This window comes from Parus major, chromosome 2 (assembly GCF_001522545.3).
Source record: "Parus major isolate Abel chromosome 2, Parus_major1.1, whole genome shotgun sequence".
In the NCBI taxonomy this organism is placed as follows: Eukaryota; Metazoa; Chordata; class Aves; order Passeriformes; family Paridae; genus Parus; species Parus major.
Window position 1 is genome coordinate 14,646,205 of NC_031769.1, and position 27,193 is coordinate 14,673,397.

At 37.4% G+C, this 27,193-nt stretch overlaps 1 protein-coding gene across 18 annotated transcripts in view; it reads right to left on the minus strand.

Annotated features, from left to right (window-relative positions):
• Positions 1-27,193, minus strand: part of SVIL (supervillin) — a 106,155-nt gene that overhangs the window by 6,005 nt on the left and 72,957 nt on the right. For 13 of the 18 annotated variants that reach the window (XM_015618529.2, XM_015618517.2, XM_015618523.3 and 10 more), the window contains 17 exons: positions 23,799-23,928; positions 19,669-19,746; positions 18,971-19,039; positions 13,272-13,422; positions 10,519-10,602; positions 10,350-10,436; positions 9,175-9,352; positions 8,781-8,953; positions 7,387-7,542; positions 6,492-6,628; positions 5,826-5,973; positions 5,556-5,701; positions 4,540-4,715; positions 4,295-4,439; positions 3,571-3,847; positions 1,743-1,894; positions 517-622 (listed from right to left, as the gene is read on the minus strand). In XM_015618529.2, the coding sequence (XP_015474015.1) occupies positions 517-622; positions 1,743-1,894; positions 3,571-3,847; positions 4,295-4,439; positions 4,540-4,715; positions 5,556-5,701; positions 5,826-5,973; positions 6,492-6,628; positions 7,387-7,542; positions 8,781-8,953; positions 9,175-9,352; positions 10,350-10,436; positions 10,519-10,602; positions 13,272-13,422; positions 18,971-19,039; positions 19,669-19,746; positions 23,799-23,928 (2,393 nt within the window). Of the gene's footprint in view, positions 1-516; positions 623-1,742; positions 1,895-3,570; positions 3,848-4,272; positions 4,440-4,539; positions 4,716-5,555; positions 5,702-5,825; positions 5,974-6,491; positions 6,629-7,386; positions 7,543-8,780; positions 8,954-9,174; positions 9,353-10,349; positions 10,437-10,518; positions 10,603-13,271; positions 13,423-18,970; positions 19,040-19,668; positions 19,747-23,798; positions 23,929-27,193 lie in introns of those variants that run through there. The other 5 variants (XM_033511318.1, XM_015618527.3, XM_015618535.3 and 2 more) reach the window with 3 other exon arrangements.

Here is a 27,193-nt window from a genome sequence, read left to right on the forward strand (position 1 = left end):
AATTCCTCCTATTCAGCTCCTCTTCCCCTCTGCACCTTAGGAACATAAGGTCACAGTCAAGTGAAAACTGGAACATCTCCAAGCTACACTTCCATTGAAATTCTCCTACCTCCATAACTGCATTCAAGGAATAGGTAACAAAAAGCAATGATTGGGTAATAAAGGCTTAGAGCTTTCTTTGGAGCAGAACTGATCATAAAAACACTTTTCTTTCCCAGACTGTGTAGAAAAGAACCTACTTTAAAGCAAATGGGCACTTGGCTTAAGTAAAACCAAACTAAAAAAAAATTTGTATGTGCATCAATACAATCAAGTCAGCATGCTCTAGGGTGACAAAACCCATTCTCTGCTCAAAAAAAAAAAAAGGGTACCTTGAAACAGAGTATTGCAAAGCTGTCTCAAGGTTTCATGGCATTAATTTTTCTTCTCTACAGAGCATGGTAATTGAATATAAAGCCATCCACAACAGCTAAAAAAGGATTTTGGGGCAGAAACTCTTAACTAACAATAATTTACTTTGTGCATTTTCTTCTTCCTCTTCCCTTCTTCCAGCATGCACAATCATCCCTCCTTGGAAACACTGCAAGAAGCATGGTGGTTCTTTCCCTTGAAGCACTTGTACCTGGAAATTGAAAACACCACTCTTCAGTAAAAAAATAAAGCAAGTATACAGACTCATGAAAACAGGCCTCTATGGATTATTAAAAATTATATAGTTATGGCCACCCATGAAGATGGCTTTCCTTCTACTTTACAACTGCTGACTATTGTTTAAATTACCATATATCAGTGTGCAATGGGTTCCATATGTGGCCTATTAAAAGAAACCTCTAGCTGGAATCCAGCAATTGGGTTTAAGAGGATAATGGAAAACCAAATGAACTCTAATTGAAATTGGTTTAAACTAATAATTTTTGAATTTTATGAATTTTTACATAACCTGTCCATCTTGATCAATGTTCACTGAAACCATTATGGAACCATAGGAACTAAAGATATGAAATGAAATTAAATTAAGATTTCTGTGATAACATGCATGTTCTTTGCTCCCTAAACATTGTATTTGGACATAGTCAAATTCCTAAACTAGCTATGTTGCAGAGACTCTCACACTCTTACATTTATCCTTTATGAACTCTTGTCTTGCTGGTTATTTCTATGCTGCTGTTAAAAAACTAACTAAAGCAGGATCAAGGTATCTTGTATGCTGGTAACAGTGAAGCCACAGCAAGCCCAAGTCTGCCTAAAGATAAAGCAAACAAGCATGTTCTCTCAGCTTCAAACTGCATTTGTTAGAATCTCTGCAAACAATGCAATCAGTATGTAATTACAGAATAAGCAAATTGAAAATTTCCAACATATTTTTTTGCCTTGGACTGTGCAAAGTGCTTCTCCTTAAAACTAGGAAGACAGTCCTGCTATCTGAACATGTACTTGAGAGGACAGCATGAATCTGTGTAACTGTGCTTCACCTATTCCTGCAGGGAAGGGAGGAAAGACCTTCTTCTTCAGCCTTTTTCAGAAATATCCTTAGAAGCAGCATTTGGGAATGACAATCCATAAAGGAGCTTATGTGTCTCTGGCAGTTGGAATAATGTCAAAAGTAATTTTGAGGTCTGACTATTTGTAATGGCAAGAACATGTTTACAGAAAGGGAGGAAGTAAAAAAGATCATTCCTGTTTAATGTTCATGGCTACCCAGACAGGCAAATCTTACCAGGTCTGCCACCTAGAAAGCTCACCTGTGCTCCTCTCTCCTCATCAAGTTCCACTGTCATGAGTGCTGATGTTCCTTTCTCACTCACTGTGGAGTGCCTTCCTTGCCAAAAGAAATACACGCATTTCTCTTTTCCAACAGCCCGTACTTGTTGCTCTCCTTTTTGTCTGCTTCCAACTGTGAAACAGAGAGCACATGCTGAAGAAAGTACTCTGGCTATAGGTTTAAAAAGCACATGGTTCAATCTCATCTGCCAGCTCAGCACTATCCCATCCAGAACAGGAAAGAAAAAATGTGCAATTGAAGGAACATTAGGTCTTCAAGCCAGAGGGTCCCTGTGCAGAGTTGGCATTGTCTCCTCAGGTGGATGTAAGCCCAAAGGCAGAGATGCCTGTGTTGACTGGAGAAAAAGATGTAGAAAGACCTGGTACTATCTGGAGAAAAATAACTGACAACATTTGAGCCAATTTGCATGTGAAATGGTATGTCCAGTAATGTTACCAGAAGAGTGCATTATGGCTCATTTTCCACATAACAAACTGTTCTTTGGCAGCAAGAGAGAGCAGCTGCTTTTTTTTTTTTTTTTCCTTAAGAATTGGTATTTAGTTGTTATGATAAGCAAATAATGTTTACAGCAAGTGAAATTCACAACACAGCCACTTACAGAATATTGCACTCTTTCCAGTGAATAGAGAATAAACACATAGAATTAAACCAAATACTTAAAAAGCCCCAGAGTTTTAAAACAGATTTTTAAAAAAAATGTTAAAATGTCTGCCTTGATTCCAGCAGTGCTGAGCAGCATCCAACTGAAACACGTAGGAGAAAGCATCCTGTTTTTTTCTAGTTGAGAATTCTCAAACCACTACTCACTTCTAAAATTTATGGGTTTCATTCTTATCTGTACATTCAGCCCATAAAAGTACTGCCTCCTACATAAAAATTTATTCTGTTTTGGAGTGATAGAATATGTTTTCATCCATTTGGATTAGAAGTCTGTTTACAGTTCAGTACTAGTGTTACCCACTTCTCCCAAGACTTACAAGCTTTTGTATTTTTCTTGGATTTGCCAGAATCTGATCTCAACAATCCTGACTAAGACCTACCTACATTTTTTTGGCTAAAAGCCTGAAGCTGTATAACTGTTATAGTGCTTTCAGTTGACTTTAATATACTGCTATTTGGAACAATCAGTTCTAGACTATTTGTCTTTAACTTACCACAAAACCCACCTATTCTTAGTTTAGTGCCAAAGGGGAGAGTTCCAATGGGTTTATGGAGCTCCTGGTCCTCAGGCTTTAGCTGCTGCTCTCAGGCTCTTTGTCAGAGCACTGCTGAGCCTCAAATCCAGATCAAAGAGCTTCCAGCAACAGCAGAAAGGATAGCAAGGGCAACGAGCTGGCAAGGGCTTTTCCTGTCATTGTTACTGATCTCCATAACCAGACAAGGTTTTTCTTGTTGCTAAGCCTTACCTTGCCTCTTGCAAGACATTCAGACCACTGCCATTAGTCCAGCTGCCTAGTTATTTTGGTATTAAGATGGGGACATATTTCTGGTTTAATGAACTATCCTGTGAACATGTACACCAACAATGGTGAGTAAAAGCAGAGATGGACAGCATTACATTTGGTGTATTAAAAATAAGTACAACTTCTTTATTTCCTACTGCTTTCTTTTAAACAAAATACACAACTTCACTTTTTAATGACATAGGAAGGCTAAATTAGCATCCCTAACTTTTCAAGCTGTCTCATATTCATGGAAATCTAGGTCTGGATCTCACCACTAATAGCAGGAGTTTTAGCTGCACTTCTGCAGGGATAAAATGGAATAAAATGGAATTGTTCACTAACCTGTAGTGCTCACCATGTACTTCCACTTCACCACGTATGTGTCTCCCTCATGAAACTGCCCTATGCTTTGCTTAGGCAGTCTACTATAATCAAATTCCAGGATGTGCCAGACATCCACAGAGGCAGTGATAATTTCAAACTGCCTCCCATCTTCTCCTTCTACCAGTCCATAGCCCCGGCCAATATTCATTCCATCCAAGACTGTGCCCACAGCTGTTTGAGGCACAGCTACCATTAGCATGACATCATATGGTTTAGAGTCAGATCTGGATTCTTCCTGTCAGAAAACACAGAGAAGAGATTTCTTTGAGCACAGCATTTTCTTCTTCTTGCCCCACAGTTCCAGTCAAACATTTTGACTCCTGCATATTGCAGTACTTTATTATCTCACTGTCATCATTTGGTACCCTGTCAAAGGCACCTCAGCAGAACTCATTGAGCTGCCTGGCTCATATATAAATAACAATAATAAATAATGTATAATATTATATTTATACATAATGTATATAAAAACAATACATAAAATATAATTATATTATAATCTATAAATAATAGTAATATAAAACAACTCTTTGGGTTCACTGTAGGAGGTGATGTTCTGACCCCTACAACAAAGCCCACAAGATAAAAAAATGTCCTCTTGATCCTTGAGTACAAGATTCCCTGATTGCCATCCCAACTAGGTCATCTAGTTTGAAATACCTAGCATGCTTATTATATGCACCTTCTGGTGAAGGGATTCACTAGAATTCTTCTCATTGAGTTTCTTCAGTTCTGTCCAATCAAGAAATTTTTCTTTGAACAGTATCGTCTCATTATGTTCTGTGAGTCTGCCAAATACAGCCCAGTCTGGGCGTCCCTGTCCCTTTCTGTGCAAGGGAACAAAAGACACAGAATCAAATTAAACACTGTGAAAAGAGGGCAAGAAAAGGAAATACCTGCAATGAGACTAAATTAGAGTTACAATACCTGGGTATGAGGGGATTGCATTCTCCTGGGTCCAGAGGATTTATATCACAATTGGAGTAATCAAAGGTGCCATTCCATAAGTGCTTTGCCAGCTGGAATGCCACTTTTCTTTGTGCTAAAGTAACTTCCTTTCCATGCCATACATATACTTCACTGCCAAAATCAAACACCAGCACCTAAAATCAAAACCAAACAACAACAAAAAAATCAACCTACCATTAGGTTAGGTGATACCCTGATCCTCCAGTTCCCTTGTGCTGAACAGAAACTCCTCCAAATGTGAGTTTCTCCAGTGACAATAACAAGTAGCACTGCAATGCAAGAAAGGACAGGCCAGTGGTCTGCATTGTGATGTCCAGTTTTTGAGGATGACTGGAAGCAAGTAGGGGGAATGCTGTGAGGTGTATCTTTAGGTGGCTAAAGTTACTAGCAGGTTAGAGTGTTCTTACTGCTAAAACCCTGGTTCTGTTGCATGACTGACAGCTGTCCAGTTTCAGCAGCTTTCTCTGACATTTAGAGAATGCCTTCTCCTACAGCCAGGGAGGGCTGACAGAACACATAATATAGACAAAAGGCAGCTACTTCAATACTTTCAAGAAAACACATCATGTCTTCATTTTAGAAACCTGCTCTAATTCTGACTTAGATGGGTGAAATGGTTGTTGGAAAAGGAAAAGTTGGCTCCTTAGCCAACTTTAACTTAGAAATAAAAGCAGGTTTTATTTTGTTTTGTTTTTCCAAAGTGGTACTTGTTTTGCACTTCATAATTCTGGGGTAAGCCACTGTTGGCAAAAAAGATTTACACCTCCTATAATAGTATTTTACTTTGAAGATAATGTGAACTAATTTCTCAAGACCTGCAGGACACTCCTAGACAGAAAAGTGTGCAGAAGCCTTTCAGAAATACAGAGGACACACTTATCAACAGTCTTCTTCACAAGCATTTGCAGTTACTACAGGTGATTATCAGCTGCATGTTCCTGCACTTACCACAGGAGCAGTAAATGGCACGATACCTCTTTTGGTTGCAGCAGGGTACATTTTGGCACCTTTCCCCAGTAGTCATCCTCAGGAATGAGTTTATCCTCTACGAGGCGGTAGATGCAATTTGTTTCTATTATTGCGGCTTCATACATTTCGTCTTCTTCAGGACTTCCAGCGGCTTAAGGAAAAGAATATCAAAAATAACAAAAATAAATTAACTTCCAACTATCTTCACTAAAGAGAACTGACTCTACTATTTTATTGTGGTAGAGCATCAGATCTGTAACTATAACAATGCTTACACTGGTAATTTGTCTGTCCACCAAGGAGTTTCCAGAAGTCTTTGGCTGCGTGGGTATGGGTATTTATTCCTTCTTCTATAGTCTGTATATAAGAAGCTCTACAGCCAAGTTCCCTCTTTGTCTGAATTAAAGTTGCAAGTTCTGAAGCCTAAGAGATTAACAGTTATCTGAACAGGATTGCTTAAGTCTTTGGAAAACTTGTGCAATATTCTTGCTCAGTAAGAAGGCAAATGAAATGTAATACAGTAAATAGAAGAAGAAATGGTTATTATTTATTGCACTAAATAAACAGACACTAGAAAAAAATGTTACAGAAATGCATTCATTCTTTCATTTGCCTTAAAGCAACTGATCTCAGTGGACATGGGAATAAAAAGGACATCCTGCAATTCAGACTATTTTTTTTTTTGAGTTCAGTCTGTATCCTGAGGATATCCTTTTTTTCTCTTGCAGCTTCACAAACTACACACTCCTTCACAAACATCAGCTTTCATTCAGTGCATGATCTAAAAAATATTTTCAGGAACCCTGCACATCTCCCTTTCACGGACTATCAGTTACATTCCACTTTTGAGAGAATTTGCACTAAGGCTCGATTTCATCAGAGACATATACTGCAATGGTTCTAAAAATAAGTAATAAATAAAACCTCACAACAGTACTGACCTTTGCTTTTTCTATGACATTTGCAAACTCTCCTACCCACAAGAAACATAAATGTGGAGTTAACAACAGGAAACAGTCTCCGCTGTTCAGTGATGAGGCTCTTGGTTCAACTAATCTTGTTTGAACATGTCTTCTTCCTGAAGAGAAAACAAAGCTAATTATATTCCTTCAACTACTACTATCAAACGCCACGATCTGATTTGTTTTGAATGAAATACAAACAACCCCAGCACATGAATCAAAATATATGGAAATAGACTGTTTAAGAATAATTAAAAGACTACTACTGTGGAAAAAGAGTTTACTCACAGCACACAAAACAAATGTTGTCTCCTATCAACTAATTTTTCTATTATTTCCTGTTCTTGTTTTAACAACTGTGTCCTTCTGGAAATAAATGAATTAAGTAAATGGCAGACAGCAGCAAAATTCCAGAACTTATATTTGCTTAAGTGAAATCACAGCACAATTTCTGTAGGCAGTAAAAAGTTTTAAGAATTTAGGAATTTTAAGAATTTTGCTTTCCAAGACCTAGCTATTTGCAGAATCAGGTATGTTACTATGCACAGTAAGGGGAAGTGGAGCAAGAACACTGTCACATCATTTCCAAGTTATATTGAGCACTATAAGAATGGGACAGTTAAAGAATTTCCACAGGGAATTGCCTGAATTTCTGAAATATTCTGTTTTCCCCTTGGGAAATACACCAGTGGATCAATAAAAACCTATTTATAAGGTTTAACTTTTTTACAGAATTATCACTTACTCTTTCAGGTTTTGGATATAAATCTTGACCTGAAGATCTAGAACAAGTTAAGCATCTAAATGTGGTAGCAACTCCCATGTGTTACATTCACCCTATTATTTACAGAAAGTAAAAGCAGTTCCAACATACCTTTAATTTGCAGGAGCATTAGCTTCTTGTATGGCACAGCACTGTTGTTAGAGTTTTGCTCTGTTAGATTAACACTCCGCAGGCTAATGTTGCTGAAGTTCTCTTTGCTTGCCAGGCCAGCAAGTGCTACTTCTGAGAAATTTGAATTTGTAGACACTTACATATAAAAAGAAATTGGAGGAAAGACAGACATAAAAATAACAAAATTATAATAAAAAATTGGTTGTTGCATTAAGAAAGTAATTTCTGCCCATTATTTCCAGTTTTTCTTCTTCTCCATAGCAACAGCAAAGGCAGGTTGGACTCAGATTAACCACTAGCCCAAAAGATTTGTGGGTTTAGGATTATCTAAATTTCTAGATATCATCCAAGAGTACACTGTCAGTGTCAGAATTATGCTATTTGGCAGAAATACCAACTTTGCTAGGAACCATCCTACCCAATATTTTGTGAAGATCTTCAATGCCTTGTAAGTAATTAATAATAAAAGACAGCACATAGACATTAACTGTAATTCCCTTAAAATTTGGCTGAGACAGTGTGATGCAACACTCATTTACATTTCGAAGTCTTAGTCGTGTTTTACTGTAAACTTACAACCCAGATTCTTGGCTACTTTTGATTATTGCTCAACCAAAGACAAGATACTTTATGAATTTATAACTCAGGGAAATCCTTCCCATAAGATGGCAACATAGTATAACATATATAGTTAGTGTTTTCATCTGTACAATCAACAGTTAAAGATGACCTTTTGTTACTGAAGTGTAATAGGGAAAACTTGTACCCCAAAATGTAAGAGTGGCTTGACAAATCTTCGAATAAATTTTACAGTGATGTCTTTGCCATCCATCTGGTTGTCAGGAGAAAGCAACTTCACAAGGAAAACACCTTGTATGAACCCTGCCACAAAGTACTGATCCTTTATGGAAATTAATCATAATGAGTCAAGAAGGCTAATTCCATTTTCTGAGAGAAAATTAGGACAAAATTGAGGCCAGTGTACCTGAACAAAAATTCATCTATTCTTGCCAGCTCTCACCCCAGCATGACCAAGTTGGATCTGCTTTCCTTGATCTCCTGTCCTCACCCTGCACATCCTGCAGGCATTGCACCTCTCTGTGTCTCTCTCTGCACAAGGTGACTGTGCTAAAAAGAAATAATTAAATCTATGTACAGGAGGTGGCTACAGGTAGCTTTCCCTGAGGAAGTCACACATGCCCTTCTCTCCAGGCCTCCTAGACAGTCTACATTTCACCTTATACCTCAATCAATTTATTGCCACTCAGAGACTATGCTCCATTCCTTCAGTTCTGTTTATTGCAGTGGGATATTTTTTTTTTTTAATTAAGAAGTCAAGATGGTGTCTTGTACAAATCATCCTGCTAGCTTACTTTTTTCTACTTTCATTCTCTTTGACTCCATGAAGGCAACATTCAGTCTTTGTTCAGTATATTCATGAAGAATATCTTGTCTTGCTGCAAGCATTTTCAGGGGGTTTCTTGAGGACTGGACTCTCCGCATAGGCCTAACTGCACGTTTGTGCTCTGCTACAGAAGATGTCAACCTGAAAAACAAGTAGTGTTTATAATTATCATCTAATTTTTCCAATCAGAATCATCTAACGAAAAGAAATCTGGATCAGTTCGTCAATTCAGGCAGGAGCCTGGTTTCAGAAGAAATAGATGTGCCCAGTACTAAGATACCTGCAAGATGACTTAGAGCTGAACATTTTGAACACTACCCTTGTGTCTGCACTCAAAACAATGAGGAAAAAGTAATTCTTACTTTGGTGCATAGGGATCAAAGATGGCATCGAAGTCCTCATCAAGGTCCAAAGGCACTGAGGAGGAAGGGAAATCCACATGGCGATAAAATTTGGAAAATGTTTCATCATCATCCAGCTTCATCACCTCTTTCACAGATCTTCCTGTAACTGTCAGCACTGTCTCTTGCATCCCAGCAACTGCAGGAAAGAAACACCTCACCCAGTAAATAATCATACTAGAGTTTCTCAGTCTAGAAAAGGTAAACATGGCTTGTTTGGTAATTGTCTGAGTAATTTGTTTTTTAGTGTGGTGGTGGTGTTTTGTTTTGTTTTGTGTTTCAAGAATATTGAAACAGTGTAACTGCTACTCATATGCAATAATCATTATACAAAATGGTAGGGAAATATGGCTAAATGAAAACTTAAACACTGTAAAGGACTTGCTATAGTACGATGATGTCAGCATTTTAGGGTCATGGATATTCCATCTTGCCTCCAACTTTGTAATTTCTGCCTTTGAAAAGATCTAGAATCACAAGTGGAAAAGTCAGTACCTCAGACTAGTGAGTGTGGCACAGTAATTATCCTGCACTAGTGCCTCCTGTACTGAAATGTGAACACATTTGTTACACTACAAATTACATAAAGATTTTTGTCTTACAAATGGAGGACAGAAATATGAGATGGAAACACCATATAACTCTGGAGAGCTTCATAAATAGCCAACAGGCTGTACAAGGAAGCTGATGAGATGCTACAGAGAGTCAATTTTCAAAAAAGCAGGAAAATGAATGAATTGTGCTTGTGAGCAGCTTAGTATCCTATTTTGATTTTAAAAGGACATTTAAAGATATTTCACTGTATATGACAATATGGTTTAGACTGGCTGCGTGCTCTTAGGAAATTCTGCCCTACAGAAAGATATGTACATTGTTTAGAGAATTGCGTAGAGAATTAAGAAAGTTATTTAGGCATCAGTGACTTATTCTAATGTGCATTTGTAATACAACTGCAAAAGTCTTTTCTTCTTAAAATTCATCAAAGACTAAATCACAAAAATAAAATTATCATTAACTGCAGTCTGAGCAAAGAAATGCTCAGTTTCTGGCACAAGATATTTTAACAAAGGGGCACTTCAATCAATTTACTAAAGTCAGAAGGTGGCTGCACTGCCAGCCTTTGTAACATTACCAACCTTTGTTATTCAGCCTTCCCAAGAATGACTCCAACTTGTCAAGCTTCATATCTGATTCCAATTGCATATCAGGCCTTGCTTCAATTTCTAAGCAAACCAGAAAGTAAAACCTGTTAATTGACGGGAAGTAAATAAGCCTGACCATATCTCAGCCATTTTTGTTTCTTACCTTCCAAGGGCTTTGTAACTGGAGTGGTAGACTTTTGCCGGAAAGGGGATGCTACTGATGTTAGTGCACTTGGAGAAGCCAGGCCTGCACAAGGACACAGAACACAGGGAATGCAGCCATGAGTCAGCCTGTGTTTCCAACAGTGATGACAGAGAAGCTATTTGGGGAAAGCAGATGAGCCTGGCTACTTCCTACAGGCCAGCACACTGCCCCAGCCTCCCCAGCTGTTCTATTAGAGATGGCAGAGGACATTGCCTGCTCCTTTAAACAGCAGCCTCAGAAACCCCATTCACAAGAACAAACGTTCATTTCCAAGTGTTTCTTAGCAAGCTAACACAAGATACAGGCTTTCTTTGAATGTAGAAATTTTTCTCCTTTAAAAGGTAGCAGCAGTTCATTTAGTCTACGTTTTGGGCTCCAGCTATACTACAAGCTACATTTTAAAAACATGGAAGTGTTTTGAACAAAAAGATATGTTTAGCAGGGAAGTCACCATGATCTTTCTAGGCACCCTCCTGCCCCCTTTTTTAAATTTAAGGACATCTCTATTAATACACGTAACAGGATGCATCTGACTTGTGAATGCTGTCCCTGGATTTCACAGTAATTCTTGGGCCCTGTTGGGTTTTTAAGAACACGTGGAAATTGAAGTAGAGATGAAAGTTAGAGCCTCCACCATATCAAGCATTACCCTCTCCTTTTGCTGTACTCTCCTCCATCCTTTTCAGTAACTATTATAAAGCAATTAATTCTGGACTCAGTGGATAAAATAAGGATGGATTTTTCAGTCTTAGTTTTCATGCGAATCTACACTTCTCTGGTAGGAGAACTGCACTCTATAGGAGTTGTGGGTTTTATTAGGTAGAAAAGCATACTGAGACAAAGCACTGCACCTATTAACTTTTGTTGCCTAGACTTTCAGTAAATGGAAAACAGCCATTTACACTTTTCTCTATTATCTATTTTACACTTAGCCGTAGTTTACTAATTACTGAGCCATGAAAGTTTAAGCCTTTAGTTATTTTGATCAGATTGAACCAATATTGTGCTAGAATAACATATATTAAACATGTTTCACTATCTTTACTGCAAGTCCTAGCAATATAATTGTCATACTTGTTAAACAACAAGTTAAACTTGGAATATGATTAGGTAGCTTTTCCACAAGCAATTTTTTTCCCCTGTTACCTAAGAGATTCAAAATTCCAGCAGGTTTTAAGTCAATGGGTAAAGCCTTCCTCAAGACACACTCAGGAGGACACAGCTCTTAAGCAGCTCTAATAGCACATAATTCACAAGACCACACATTTAGAACTTCTTAGGAAAGGATCACCTTCCAATTAGGATTGAATAATTTTCAGCCATAAGAAGCAATTAAAATTCAGCATCTGTGCACATGCATATAGCAAATATATTATTTTGCATTGCTTTCTCATAATCTCTTAAATTAAAAACTCATAATGATAATTTATTCTTTCAGGATATAAACCAGTACACATCTAACTAAAATCTCACTTGGGCTACTTTTATTGATTTCATTGTCATTGCATTACTCTGCTTCTTCAAAAGAATGATCATAGCACCTAAAGAGATCCTTTCAAGATAATTTCTTTTTCTCATTAAGAAGAGCAAATGCTACCATCTTCTTTTTCTTTCCAAAGACCAATCTATTTGCAAAAAAAAAAAATAAATCTCAAAGAGCAGGTCTGTGGACAACTTAGCAGTTTTTCTTAGTGACCCTCCAAAAAGGATTACTCTTTAAATAGTGACAAACTGTCATTTCTAGCAGCAAAACCATGTAAAATAGAAGTAGCAGCTAAAGTACATTACTAACAGAGGTAATTTCTAATGCTCTTTATCTGTTTGTCTGGCAACAGATAGTGGCTTAGATTGCAAGCAGTTACTCCTGTTGCAGTATTGCCCTTGCCCTACAATGATTTTTTTTGTTAATGGTTGTAATTTAATTCAAGGTTCAATGTTGTTGTGTTTAATAACCAAGTCCTTTTAACAACCCAAAACCTTGTATTCATTAAGCACAAGAGATCAGTTTAGGTGCCTTCTTCCAAAAGCTACGATCTCCCCAGGCACACTGCATGAACAGCTGCATTCCTACCATGTACAGCCTTCAGAGACTCTTGTCCTCTTTAGAAGAATGATTAGATATGGAAACAGTGACTGAACTTAAGAGATCCCAATAAAGTCAACATTGCTCCTTTGTCATTTCTGTTCTGTGGTTTTCTGCAGAACCAGGGAATCTTCAGCCAAACATAACACTTCAAGTTGTTGTCCAAGAGAGCATCCATAAAAACAATACTTGTTTGCTAAATATTCCCAGTGATCTAGGAGTGGGGGAAATGCCAGCAACAGAAACAACTTGATTTCACAACTATTCTCTAGACAGTGCAGCTGGGTTTTCAAAGGAAGAATAAGAAAGAAAGAATAATCCAATGCCCTGTGGGTTGTATCAGAAGGAAAACCAAAACATATATCCCTGTTCAAGTGATAGATTTCCACCAGCCAGCCAGAGTCCAGTAATAAGTGGATGGCAGTGCAACAAAGCAGAACAAAATGGATCAATACCACGCCCACAAGAAACTCAAGTGAATAGCCTCATGCCACGGTATTCAGCTGAAGATCAACAGTCTTCCCCTTGCTAAATACAGATGCTGTTTCTGAATGGCTTTAGTTTGACTTTATTTTGACTAGACAGATAAGAGGTGTCTTATTTATATTGGGATCATTTCATCACTGACCTTTTTTTACCATTCGTCCAGCTACAGTGAACTGTGTGGAGTCATTGGCTGCTCCTTTACCCTTGGACTTCCAGGCTTCTTCTCGAGCTGTAATCAGGTGTTTCCTCTCCTCAATGGTCATTTGGCTCTCCTGGTTATCTGCCATTCTTTGCTTTTTAGGGGAAAGAAATAGAGATATTTAAAAAAACCTGCTAAAGGCATAGCTGAAGACTGGCTGAACATTTCAACAGCCAGAGGCAGAGGGAAGGAAGCAGGGAACAAGCTGCTGCAGTGAAGTCACACACACAGCTTAGTGACCCTGCAATGCTTCACTGTCTTTCTGCTCCTTTATGCTGTGAGTACAAGGTTTTGGTCTGTGCTCTTTGACCTTTTCTTGGGACTACCAGCCAGGGCAGATGGCACTCTCCTACACAAAGCAAACTACTCACTCTGTGTTGCAGGCCTTGTTCTTTTGAACCATGACTTGCTAAACAAGTGAGATCACTACTGACTATGAGCAGATGTTTTCAAATATGCAAATCTACAGGTGGCACAGGGTAAAACAAAAAAGTGGTGTAACCTCAGTAGGTGATTCCTAATTAGTCTCTTACAATAACTCAGTTCTCCAGGCAGGATTAGCAGTCTCTCCAGAGGTTTCCACTCTAGTTCTTAAGTCAGCTAGCTCTACTAAATATTTCTCCAAGGACTGTGATTGTCTCTACCACTCCCTCTTTTTTTTTCCCTACGTCACCGTTAGCTTTCCTTTCCTGCTTTAGAGGTTGGCAGCCAACAGCTGAGTGATTAGAAGCAGAAGGTGCACTCAGTGCCCTTCTCACACAGAAGGACTGATGATGGTACTTTAAGTAGGAAAGAAACCAAATTTACATACTCTGCTGTAGCTAGTTTCAGGCCAAAGGACTATTACTGTAATATACTTATCTTTTAAAACTATCTATATTTCAGAGATTACACTGCATAGTAATCAAACACAGAAGCATTTTTAATGCATGGGACTGTCAGCTCTAGAATTACTTCCAAGTTGATGCTATTCATCATTTTGCTTCACAACCTAGCTGCTGGAATTGAAAAAACAAATGAAAATCTCAAGCTTTAATACTGCTCTAGCTCAGAGAACCACAGAAGGGAAACGCAAACGTATGCACAAACTTGTGAACACAAACATTTTTCTCCTTTCAAGATACAAAGAAGATATCCTTATTTTTTATTTTCTTAAAAACCAATCAGACTAAATAAATAAGTCATTTTATATAAAAACTATTGTGACTGATGGGGACACTCTAATATAGAGACTTTGTAGCTTTCAGCATTTACCAGGATTAGTAGACATCAGCCAGAAGAATGAAGACAAGGCAAGTGATGGTTTGTACAAGGATTAGGACCATGAAAGCCCTCCACTACTTCCCTCTGGCTCCATATATTTCTGCAGCCCTCTGCACTAACACTTTGTATCAATTTATCAGGCAAGAGAGTTGGACAGCCAGACAGTATGACTGCAAACCATGATAATCAAGATTAAAAACTCTGATTTTTCCCTAGAACTCTGAAATGTTCAAACAACATATAAGTCTATCCAGTGTAATTTCCTCATCTGTCAAAGCCTCTGAATGTTTTAAAGAAAAACACTGAAGAAGTATCTTTCCTTTCTTCCAATCTCTACCCATTCCAGTGTCAGCACAGCCACCTCTGGGAAGAAAAGTTGGTAGAAAAAACCAGCAGCAATATATTAACCGAGACCTGGGCAGCAAATTAATAAATACCTAATGAAGCCACAAGTAAAATTTAATACACAAAACAAATATTTTTAACTTAGTAAGGATGCTGACTTCAATTACAAGGGAAGTGAGGGAGAAGCAGAACGAAGTAAAATCATATGGATTTAGTTTTGGGTTTTTAATCTTACAGGAGTCTTAATTCTGGATCTTGTCTCCAGGAAATACCTGAAACTTCAAAATCTACAGAGCTACTGAAAATTCTGAAGATGCAGACCTAGAAAGTATGTGTGTTAATCACTATAGACATGAATTGCCAGAAAGATTGTCAGTAATTCTGGAGCTGTGTCAAAGGATAAAAGAAAACAGCTGTTGGACAGAAGAAATAAAGATTTCAAGCTGTTACATTGGGCAAAACATCTTTGGAGTTCCTCACCAAAAAAAATAAAAATAAAAAATAAAATAAATTAATAAAATCAGACTGGGTGCATATGTTACACAATTTGGAGTAATTCCATACAAGATCTCTTCCTAATGCATGAAGAATTCTATCTTAATCTACTAATGAAGAAATGAACTAAAATATTATAAACTAAATAGACACCAAGCAATTCCCAAACAACTTAATTTCCTTTAACAGTTCTGCTTAAAACCAGAAGTATATGCCACAATTAAATAAATAATAATTTTCTATAGCTAGAAAGCTAATAAGAGCCAATGCAACTGTCAAAAAAATTTCAGAAAAAATCCACCTGCTAGTTGGGAACAGTTTAGAAAGCTTTCAGAATTGCCACATGAAGCATTTCTAGAGGAATTAACTGGTCACAGCACATTCTAGTTGGGAGAAAACATGTTAAGGAAGCTAAAACTCAAGAAGCTTTTAAGTCCAAATTTTATTTCTAAGTTATAAAACCCAAATTATGATATGAAAGAAGAACCTCAAATTTGCAATTGTAAAAATGTCAAACCAAAAATTAGTATATAAAAAAATAAAAATAATATGTAAAAACTTATGAATAAAACAGCTCCAATGCAATTTTTTTCATTAAAAAGGTGGTTGATTTCAATGAAATATTGTAATTTATTGTGTACAATAGATGGATGTGTTCATTGACATCTTAGACAAAATAGCTGGAAAAGGAGATGTCCCAAAACACAAGAATGAATTTTAACAAAGCCTTTGAAAATGGGAAAATAAATAGTAGAAAAGCTCAAATGTGGACAACATTTGGAAGTAAAACTGAAGCATGTAGGAACAGGTCACACAAGCTGTGGGTTTTTCCAAACACCCATGGAAAGACTGCTGCAAAGACAATCAATGAAGAATCAAATCACCGGCACATAATTAATGCCATTCCACATTATGGAAAACAGGTTTAATCAAAATGGTAAGTTTGATGAGCTCAAGTATGATTAAATATATTAACACAGTTATCTCTGATTTCTTTAATATATTAGAGTTAATCACAGATGACATTCTGAGGCAGATTTTTTTGAGCAATATAAAAATATCAGAACAGCTTACAGAGGCTGTAAACTGGTTAACTGACTGAAAAATTATTTCTAAACAGGAAAGAGCCATGCAGTGATCTGATTCATCCCAAATTTGATCAAAATGTTTTCATGAACATGAAAAGCAAAGGATGTAGTCTAATCTTCTGAGCAGACCCTCATGATGGCACCAACATACAGAAGAATGATGAAGATAAAGAAGAGATAATCACATAGATGGTTGGAAAAGGATATCAGAGAAGTCTGGTAAACCAGGCTTTTATGGGAAATGTTATTTGAAAAGGGAAAAAACCCCAACCCAGCCAACTAGGAAGACAGAAAAAGAAGAGAGACAAAAACTCCCATGGAAAGTTTTCTGAACAGATAATCTGTACTGGAGTAACTCATCCATTTCCAGGCTCCATGCTTTTACCCAGGATGGGGAAAATTTTGAAAGGTTTCAGGAAATGGTCGAAATATTTTAAAAAAAATCTACCTCAGATTATATCAGATAAGTATTTTCACTGAAGAAAGAGGTAAGAGTTACATTTTACATAGCAAGAATAATAACATATGAAAAATTACTTAAAATTGTTGAGAATTTTCCGTGTGCTGACGGTTTAGAATTAAGGCTGTGTGTTTTTCTAAAAGATCCTGTTTTTAGTCTGGGAAGGATTTATAGACTCAACACAAGAACAGTCAAAAACAGGGATTACTTTCTCCCACTGCTTGGCTAGGTTGGATGGTGATACTGGTCTTTTTTAGCACTGCAACACATTTCTTGAGGGTATGGCAGGCACTCCCCTGCTCGTGTTAAGGAAGGGGCTACATCTAGGCAATGCTCCATCTTATACCCTAGAATTTTGCAGTCCAAGCAGTGTCCCCTTTAGGTCACAAGAAACTGAGAAAGGGTGGTCTGTTAGCATGCTGGTGTGCTGTTTTGTTTTGTTGGTTTTGGTTTCTTTTAATACAAGAAATAAGATAACTTATGCTTTTCTATGTGGAAGAGCAAGGCTGCTCCTACCTGAGGGAGTCCAAACCAAGAATGAACACAAAAAAATTTGTTTTTCCGAAGAGGGTTCTATTTAAAACCAATACTATAAATTATATAAAAGAAGGATTAAAAAACTATCTACTTGTTTTTTAATACAAGTCACTTCTCTAGTTTAAGCTCCTAAGACAAAAAAAGCCTAAGGAGAATCCAGCAGTTTTTCAAGGATTATAAAAAGTCTTTGTGTTATTTTCCTCTGCAACTTTATATGGGCCTTGTTATAAGAGAACATGGAGAGAAAACTCCAGTGCAAACGTATGCCTTTCTGTTCAAAAGTGGTTTGAGGAAAACAGAACACACTCACCTCATGTTTGGTACAAATAACAAAGTGGTTAACTGTGCCAGGAAAAAAAAACCCTAAAGAAGTTTGCATGTACCTTGACACTGTGCTAGAAGGAAGCAGCCTGCTAATAGAAAGAGCAGGATGTAGCTTACCATTGTCAATGGAATGATGAACACCTTTTTTACTGTCTTCCTTTTAAGACAGATGGAATGAACAGCTCATTAAAGGACTTACTGTCATTACTGGAGGGTTATTATTAAATTAAACTATATTGTTATCTTCTAGATACATAAAGCTGGTGAACTCTATCACAACAAAATTAATAGGTGATCTGAAGTAAATAAGCTGTATTAAATCCAGAACTTACAGGACAGAGGTAACACTAACACATTTCAGTTACTAAAAATTAATTCAGTCCAAAATTTAATGTTTAATTAAAAACTCTCATAGTAAAAGTTCATATTCAAAACCAGCTATGGAAGTGAATGTGGAAATGATAAATATCAGTCATCTGTTTATAATATATCCTGTAGCCTCTTCCTTAATCATCATCCTCAACCCAGCAATGAATGTCTGCTCCTTGAATTCACTGCCATTACCCATGGTGGTCAGAAAGCTCCCAGAATGCAGCACAGACTGTGGGAATGAAGAACCCAATGGATTCCTTGTAGCACAGGAACCACAAGAGTGAGCTGGGAGGCAAGGGACAAGGAGATGTAATACAGCAGAATTTGATTTGCATGGATTTATTGAGACCTTCCAGTCAGCTATCCTTGTTTTCTTGTGGTTTTCTGCAGCTTGTTTCTTTGCCCACTTCTGCCTTTGCATGTTTTACCTATCAAGGTCTACTATCCCACTGCTCAAAGACAATTTTGTTACGTTGTTCTGGCTGTAGAAAGTTTATATTTCTCATTATCTATTAATTTTTCAAATGGTCTATGATGGAATTGCAGAGGTACAGGCATGATGTTGAGGAACACTTCACATGAAGCTTCTCTAACTTTCACTGGAACAGCATCAAGAAAAACACATTATTCCCAAGCAAATACAAAGTTAACTCTAAAGACACAAGTTGCTTGAGGAACGTGCACCATCGGTCTGAGTGTAATTTTCTGTCTCATTCCTCCCTCCAAAGATTAAATAGAAAGTTTATATAGCATTTCACCTTCCATCTCCAAGGATGACGGTCATCAGAAATCAGAGAGCTTGATTCTTTCAAACTAGTACTACAGACCTTAAAGGAAGAAAGAGAGAGAAGCAGGAAGATGGGATAATCAGAGAACAGAAGCAGGATGTGCCAAAGCTAAAATCCTTTACACAGGGACTATGGAAAAGCACCATGGGAAAGTCACCTCTGAACAAAAGCAGTTTTTTTACAGTCAGTAAATTAGATGATATTATGTCTTACATTGTTCATGCACATTATTTACAGGGAGGTCAGGGTACACAGCATTTTATCCTAAAATAAATACTCAGTAGTTACATACTACTCCTTTTATACACCTTTTTTAGCAATTTACAAGTTTTCAGTATTATAATGAATGCAATAAAGTTTACTTCCTTTACTTTCTCACCTATACAGTCTAAAGCACAGAATTTTTAGATACAGAAAAAAGGTAAGATAAATAAATTCTGTAAAGATACAGAATTTTTAGAAAAAAAACATAAGAGAAATAGTAGTAAAGAATGTATAGTGAAGAAGAGTACACAGCATAGTGGCACAACATTACGTTTCTTTAAAGCTACATTTACTGAGTAGGTTAATCAGTTAAGAGGATTGTTAATTTCTTACATTAAAAAACGCTGTTAAAATGTGCTTACTTGAAATTGTTGAGCATTTAAATTGTGCAGACTTTTGCTCACCTGATTAATAGGTAGAAAAGGATGAAATTTATGGAGAGCAGGTATAACAGGAGAGTAAGTAGAAGCATATACAGGTTCCTATGACAAGGACAGAAGCAGAGCAAAGGAATTAGAGAAGAACTGGACTACCAGAAATGGAAATGGGGGAGCAATAACTCCTCTTTCCCTTATTTCTTACTGTATCTTTTGATCTTCTAGAAATGTTTTCCTTGCTGGAAATCAGAGATCAAAAATCTTGTCATAATACAACAGTATGTTTACCAAAGCCATTCCATGCAGGAATTATCCAAATTGTAACAATATCACTACAACCCAATACAGAACAAAACAGCACAGCTGGAAGATACACTTTTTGTATGCTGATAATTTTTATATGTCTCTGTTTTCATGCACCATTAAATTGATGAACCATGTTCAACCACAATGTGAATAATTCTGCTGCAAGTTTAATCAGACCCTGCTAAACAGCAAGTAATCTATTTTCTGGACGAAATGAAAGAATGCTTGCTGAAACTGGGAGACTCAAAAGCCATCTGGAAGGATTTGCTAAGTCCAGAATACTCAGTGAAGGTGAGTTCACCATTCTAAACACAGCCTACAAATAAACCCTGCCCCAGAGCTGGGTTTACCCAAAGCTGATTAGACATGGCTTTATCAGCTTTAATTCTTCTCCCTTACTGTAGGTTAAAGCAAATGTGGAACATGACACAGAGGATGCATAAATGCAGCTTATTAGAGTGGTTCAAAATAAAGCCTAATAATTAGTTTCAGCTTTAATGAGAATGTGATACAAGCACTTGGGATGCCATATATGAAATGGATAAAACTGTTACCACAGCAAAAGACTAATATTTTGCCTAAAAGTCACTTTTCAAGGGCTTACCCTCTCTAAGATTTTTATATACATCATCTATGAGTAATTTTGAAATGACTGTTCAGCCCTAGCCTCTAACACCAGTGCTGAGCTGCAATTTAAACGTAATGTAAGAATTAAATGTTTCAAATGTCAGTAACTGCTTTAATGCAACTGCAATGCAGCTGGTAATCACATTAATCAGGGACTGTTAAAAAATGGTTCACTATAAAACAGAAATTTTATTCCTGTAAGTTTTCCTATTTTGATATTATTGAAAAATTTTGAAGCTAATTAATTTTTCTACTCATGAAGAAATCCAACAAACTGCAAGTGTTCCATCCAGCCCAAGATGATGAAAGCAAAGATACTAAATCCAAAATACTTTTCCCAAATAAAAGAGATTTTTTTTTTTTCCGGTAAGACATTCATCACTGTATAATTCTTCCCCTGATGTTAGAGCTATTCTTTGAATTGTCCAAATATGCTTTACCATATATATAAATAACTTAAGAAGTCTCACAGCTTCCAAAATATTTTCCTCCAGTGTGTAGCAATCATCAAAACAGATGCTGGACCTCCAAGTAAATCTCAACTTCCCCCCTCATCTGTATCTGCTTCAGTTAATTCTTTAGTCTATTTTTTTTTTCTCTTTTTTTTTTATCCTGTTTGAGGTTGCTCTGTCAGCTTTTCCATGAATTTTATAGTGTTTTTCTACAGTTTAGTCTACATACAAATGAGTATAACATATTTGGATAAATAACTCACCATGTAGACACCACACAGAAACATTTTGACTAGAAGTGATCAGACAGCACTATTTAATGTAGCTATTTTGTTAAGAGTATGAGTATTTCCAATTTTGTTTATATGAAATCTAAATGTACTCAAATAACTTCTAATTTCCACAATTATGCTCCAATAATCAAATCTCCAGAACAATTTAGGTAACTTTTTAAGACAAAGAGACACACAGACACACAAAAAAACCCTAAAAAGTTGTCTGACTACATCAATAGGATCACCATATTACAACTGAAAACATCAGGCATTCTTTTGAACCAGCAGGGCATGACAGAAGTTTACATACCCTTGCTGTTGTGCATGACTGCCATGTGTGGAAATTGTCTAACTAGCTCAAAATACTTTAATCAATAAAATTCCTGCATTTTTACTGTAATACAGCAGCAGAAAACACTTTAGATTCTCAAGTACACCAGAGTTTCAAAGTTCTACAAACAGACTTCAACAGCACAGTGCTTTATGGTCCTCAAAGGGTAACAGCCATCACACTGATTATTTACCAACACCAGTATTTCTAGATTTAAGGACAGCTGACATGGGGTTCTGTAAGTGGTGTGGTCACCTTAGAAAAGGTTTACATATTTCTCATGTATCACATAATGAATCAGCATCCCAACCATCAATACAGTTCATGGAATTGTGTATGTTAGACGCCCATGTTTTCATCCATGGGCAGACATGAAAATCCTTTGATTTAGGCTCTAAATAGCCAAGAGCTAATATGAACTATCAGAGTGGGTGACCTAGTGTCATGGAAACTTCCCCTGCTAGCACTGTCACTTCAAAGCTTGTATCCCTCAAGCACTTCATGCTCCCTTACTTGCTTTAAAAGCCCGACTTGTGCTTGCTGAATGAAGTTGCTGCACATGGCAACACAGCAGGGAGGATATGGGTGCTGAGGGGTGAGAAATGAGAACAAAGGGTTTGTCTCTGCTTAAATCTTGGCAGCTGTTTAAAGCTTTTTCTCAACCCCATTGTCTTTAGCTGGAGTATATTTGTTATCTGATCTCAACAGTTGTCATTTTGGAGACTAGCCTGTTAAAAATGTGACCGCAATTTTGCTTTCCCCCCTGGAACTATTTTTGCTTTAGGATATCTTTCAAACTAGCAGCTGGATTTCTGAACAAGTCTACAGGGCAAAACCAAAACAAACCCCATAAACCAAACTATAAAAATCAGCTTTATTCTCTTCTGTCCAGTTACCACAATTGATGACTCACATGTTCAGGCACATATTTATCCTCAATAATGACAAACTGTGTCCTTACTCATAATGCACTGATGGAACAGGAGACTTTTTGTTACTGTTTGCCTATACTATTTAGTAGAAGCAGCATTTTCACAACTAAATAACTGGATCCAAAGATTACCGCCCCCATTAGTAAATTTTGTAGCACACATTTTATTTTCACCTGTCCTCTGTGAAGTACTCCTTCAGAAATTAAAGGCTTTTGAAACTGCCTATTTCATCTGACTGAGAAGAGAAACAAGTCTACATTGGTCCTGTACTTTGAGCCAGGAGACAATCCATTTTGAAGCAAATCTCCCTGTCATCCTAACTTTCTGCACTTCAGTTCACACTGCAGAATGCATAGACTTTTGCATGAAACCAAGCCCTGAAGTGCACTCCAAGATGTCCATGTAACAGCACTGCTGCTAAAGGCAGTCAGCAAGCTAAATTTAGTCTGAAACAAAATTTCACTGAACCAAAACAAGCAAGTATGGAACAGTTAGCAGGTTCTCAGTGGTAATTATTCAGATTTACAGATCCACTCTTGATGTGTAACCTAACTTACTCATGTATAGACATAATCAGAATGTGCTAACAATGTGGATCTCCCTTTCCTCTAAACCTTTCTACACATCTCCCTCTCTATTCTACACATATCCCTATCTGTTGTAAGACAGATAAAATCTTGGTCCTGCCAGTTCTGGCTATTCACAAACAGCAAAGATCATGTGAGATAACCAAAAGTCAAATGGCTCGTGAATGCTCTAATACCTGCATTGCCTCAGTGACTCTAGGATTCAGAATTACTGGTCAAAAACACAGTGTATGCACAGAGATAACACAGTGTTAGGATTGTGACATTTTTACAAACTCACCCATACATAATAAAACATCTGAACTACGTATTAAGGCAATTTCAGTGGTGGGGTGTGGAAGGGGGAGAGAGAAGAGGAGCAGGATTAAATACCTGGACATGCTGCAGAAGCCTTACAGACCCACTGATTAGTACATTATCTCCTGATGTGAAGACACTATAACCAGTATTACATATCCCAGGACACTGAAGACATTCTCATTAAACAATCTCTCACGTTGGGAGAATTGTTTTTTAAACAAGCCTGACAATAAGAAGAGTAGCAAGAGCAAGCAGCTAATATTAGGTATGCATGTCTAGTTGGATGCAGCTTCAAAAAACAAAAGTATTTCAAGCAAGACATTTTTTCCAAACAGGGAGAGAGTTACCTTCTTCAACAGCTGCTCAACTTCTTGCATCTGTGCACTACGGTCAGTGACAGGCACTTTTGCAAACTCCTGCTTTTTGCTGAGCCTGCTCTTCCAATCTTCTTCACCACTCTTCTTCAGCAATGCCAACCTACAAGGAAAAGCATGCAAACAGGCAGCTTTTTAAACACTGTACTCCCCCTGTCCTCGAAATCTGCATTCAAGATAATTTGAAATTAGGTTTTCTAGCATTAACTAAGTTATTTACATTTCATACACATATACAAAACTCAAAAACAAACACCAAGCTTTATACTGTATGTTGAATGGCAATAATCTGTCGAAACAGAGACATCTAGACCTGAGACAGACACTCCAGTTAATTTGTATCATCAGTGGAAATTGCCAATATAGTCAAGGGAGACCAAGGGACAACACAGATTGTCCTAAAGTAGACATACTAAAAGGTCAGATTAATAACTGCTTTTCCCCCCTCCATTCTGTAACTAAGGCCCAGCAAATGAGTAGCTTGGCTATGGATACTTATCCTGTAGATTCCAAAGTTAAGAATATGTATCCTACCTTTGGTCTTCATTGTACTCATTAAAATATACTTTATTTCTTTAAAGCCTAAGAAGAAAGGTGTCTGTTCAGCAGGCACACACCAATTAGGTCTCATCAGGCACATCAAAGAACAACTCTGCAGTTACTGCTTCCATTGAAACTCCAGGGGCTGAGGTTACTTATCAGACTCCCAGGGATTACTCTGCATGTCCTTGCTTAGCCCAGGCATTGCTGTGACACAAATCAGCAGCACCAATGCATTAATATCTTGGTGCTAACTACCCTACAGCTGTGAAACCTATCAACAGGATTCAACTTGTTTAAAGGAAGTCTTATATTTAAAATGTTTACTACAATTGATCTCAGTAAGTGCCATCTTTTCAAAGCGTTGTTTCCTAATCTTAAGCAAAATTTTGAATATAGTACAAAGGGCTGACTGGCTGCAGTGGGGACAACATGTAGATTAGTCTTGCTAGAATTATATTTGTCCATACAAACCCCAAGGTGCCTACTTTTGAGGATGGAGGAAGTCAGGAATATGAGGTCTATACAGGCATGATGATCTTCAGTTTACTTTCCTCAGAAATTAACATTTATATGAATTTTCTACCTTTCAGAAATCATTCTAAGTAATGCATTAAATGTGTATCTGCAGCACTTCTGCAAACAGTTGCACTGATTGAAGTATAATTAAGTCTTACAACATACCTTTCTCACATCTACAGCATTTCAGTAAGAATTATACAAAACCCTTAACCCTATTAATATTTTAACAGGTTCAGTAGTTAAACCTATTCTGACCACAAGATATGGAAATTCTTTTTCAGAGATGTGACTACTGTTACCCTCACAGCAAATCTCATCTGGAAACTCTGGGGAGAAGGAAAGGGTAGAACCAAAGAAGTCTAGCCAGAAGCCAAGTTTCTGCTGCATCCTGCAAAAATCCAGAGGGTGCAACCATGCTACTGACCTATTTGGGGATCATCAACTGGGCCCAAGGAAAAACTAAGGAAACTTAAGGAAAACTTGAGAAAAACTAAGAATGCAGAAAACAGTAAATCTACAGAATACAATGGCAGTAAGAATGTTAGTACTCAAGAAAGCAGTTATTTCCTCTCTTCCTGCCCAGGCAGGCAGTGCTGGCAGGCTTCACATTGCCTGGTTGCTTCATACCTCACAGCACGGGATGAGTAGGGGTGAGAAGGACTCACAATAAGGAGTTGAGGTCATGGTCATTGTTTGCAGAAAGGACACAAGATTTCACTGCCCAGAACTAATCTTCTGGAGTGCATCCATGCATGTGTGAAACTGTGGAGGAGACCAAGATGGGACTGAATTGCCACCATTCAATGAATTACCTTCAGTAGCTATGTTCTCTCAAGTCAGTTTTGCTTAGAAATGATCTGTGATAATTGAAGCTGGAAGGCATATTGGTCAGCTTTGGTCTAAGTTGGATTTGTTTTTAGAAATGTTTACAGCTACTTAGCATAGCAGGCAGGGGAAAAAGTATGGGTGGGTTTTTTGGGATTTTTTGGGTTTTTTTTTTACACTAACATTACTGAAGGGTAATGTGGTACTGCCATAGACCTTAAACCCAAACAGCCTGCTTGATCAGGGAGAGAAAAATCTGTAATTCTAAGCATACTTCTGTGTCTTTGAAGATTTTGTTTTCTTCTCTGCCATAAGGATGGTTTCATACCAGCCCTCCATTTTTCACTGGTATGTGTAATGAAACAACCGACTCCTACAAGCGAGAACACACATTTGTCTGTTTTGAGCAATGAAATCACCACTTACAAGAAACATGTACGCTCTGTATGCCAATAAAAACTTCATTGCTGTGTAAAACCTAAAGCCATGCATTTCTTTCAAACAATGGAAGTGGCAATAAAGTCAGACTGCCCTGACTCAGCAACAATTGAATACAGGACAGCCTTTTGTATGAATAAAGATGCAAGAACTATTGAATTGGTCCCTAAAAGCAAGCTGTCCAGCTCAGCACTACAGAGCAGTTGATTCTTTGGAAAGTCTTAGAAAATAAGGCAAATATTAGGTCTAACCCTTAGATTTGTTTAAGGCCTGCTGCTTACTAGTTTCATTGCATACCTCTAATTTTCTGCTTTTTATAAATAATGAACAATCATTCATTAGTCAATTTCACAGTTTAGACACACTGCTTTTGTCTTCAAAAGTTCCTTTTCCAATATGAAGAAAATAAGTTCTACTCTTTTCTTGAAAAAAAAAAAGCTTTTAGTGTGCTTGCCGATCTTTGGCAGCTTGCTATGCATCCTTCTTTCACCTGCTATTGAGATAGACTCTGTGACATCAAGATAGAATGATCCTCATCCCAGAGGTGTCAGGGTGGCCTCAAAGCAAAAGCTTTCAGAGCTGAAGGCAAAATCCTGGGTAGTGAATAGTGAAGGGGAACAGAAACGAGATCTGAACAATGGTTTTGCCTAAACAAAGAGAATTGCATGAAAGGCCTTGGCAAAAATCCTGGCAAAAAATGTCCAAAATGACATGTCTTTCTTCTGTGGCAATATTTTAGTAACTTAGTTGCTAGATGTCTCCTTGAGCTCGAATAAACTGGACATAGGCTTGGTTTTCACATGTTCTCCCCTGGCTGCACTTTACCAGTTCTTTTTGGATAAATCATAAATCCTGAAGGGCAATATGAGATACATAACTACAGAAAGGAAGCTGACTGTTACAAGAGTGCATAAATTCAATATAGTGGGGACCAGACTGCATAAGAAAGTACTGCTCAGGCATCCATACATCAAAAAGGGTTTGAGAAGGTGAGAATGATAGTAAGAGGTTCACCAGAAATTAATCAGATGTAGCTTTTTTAA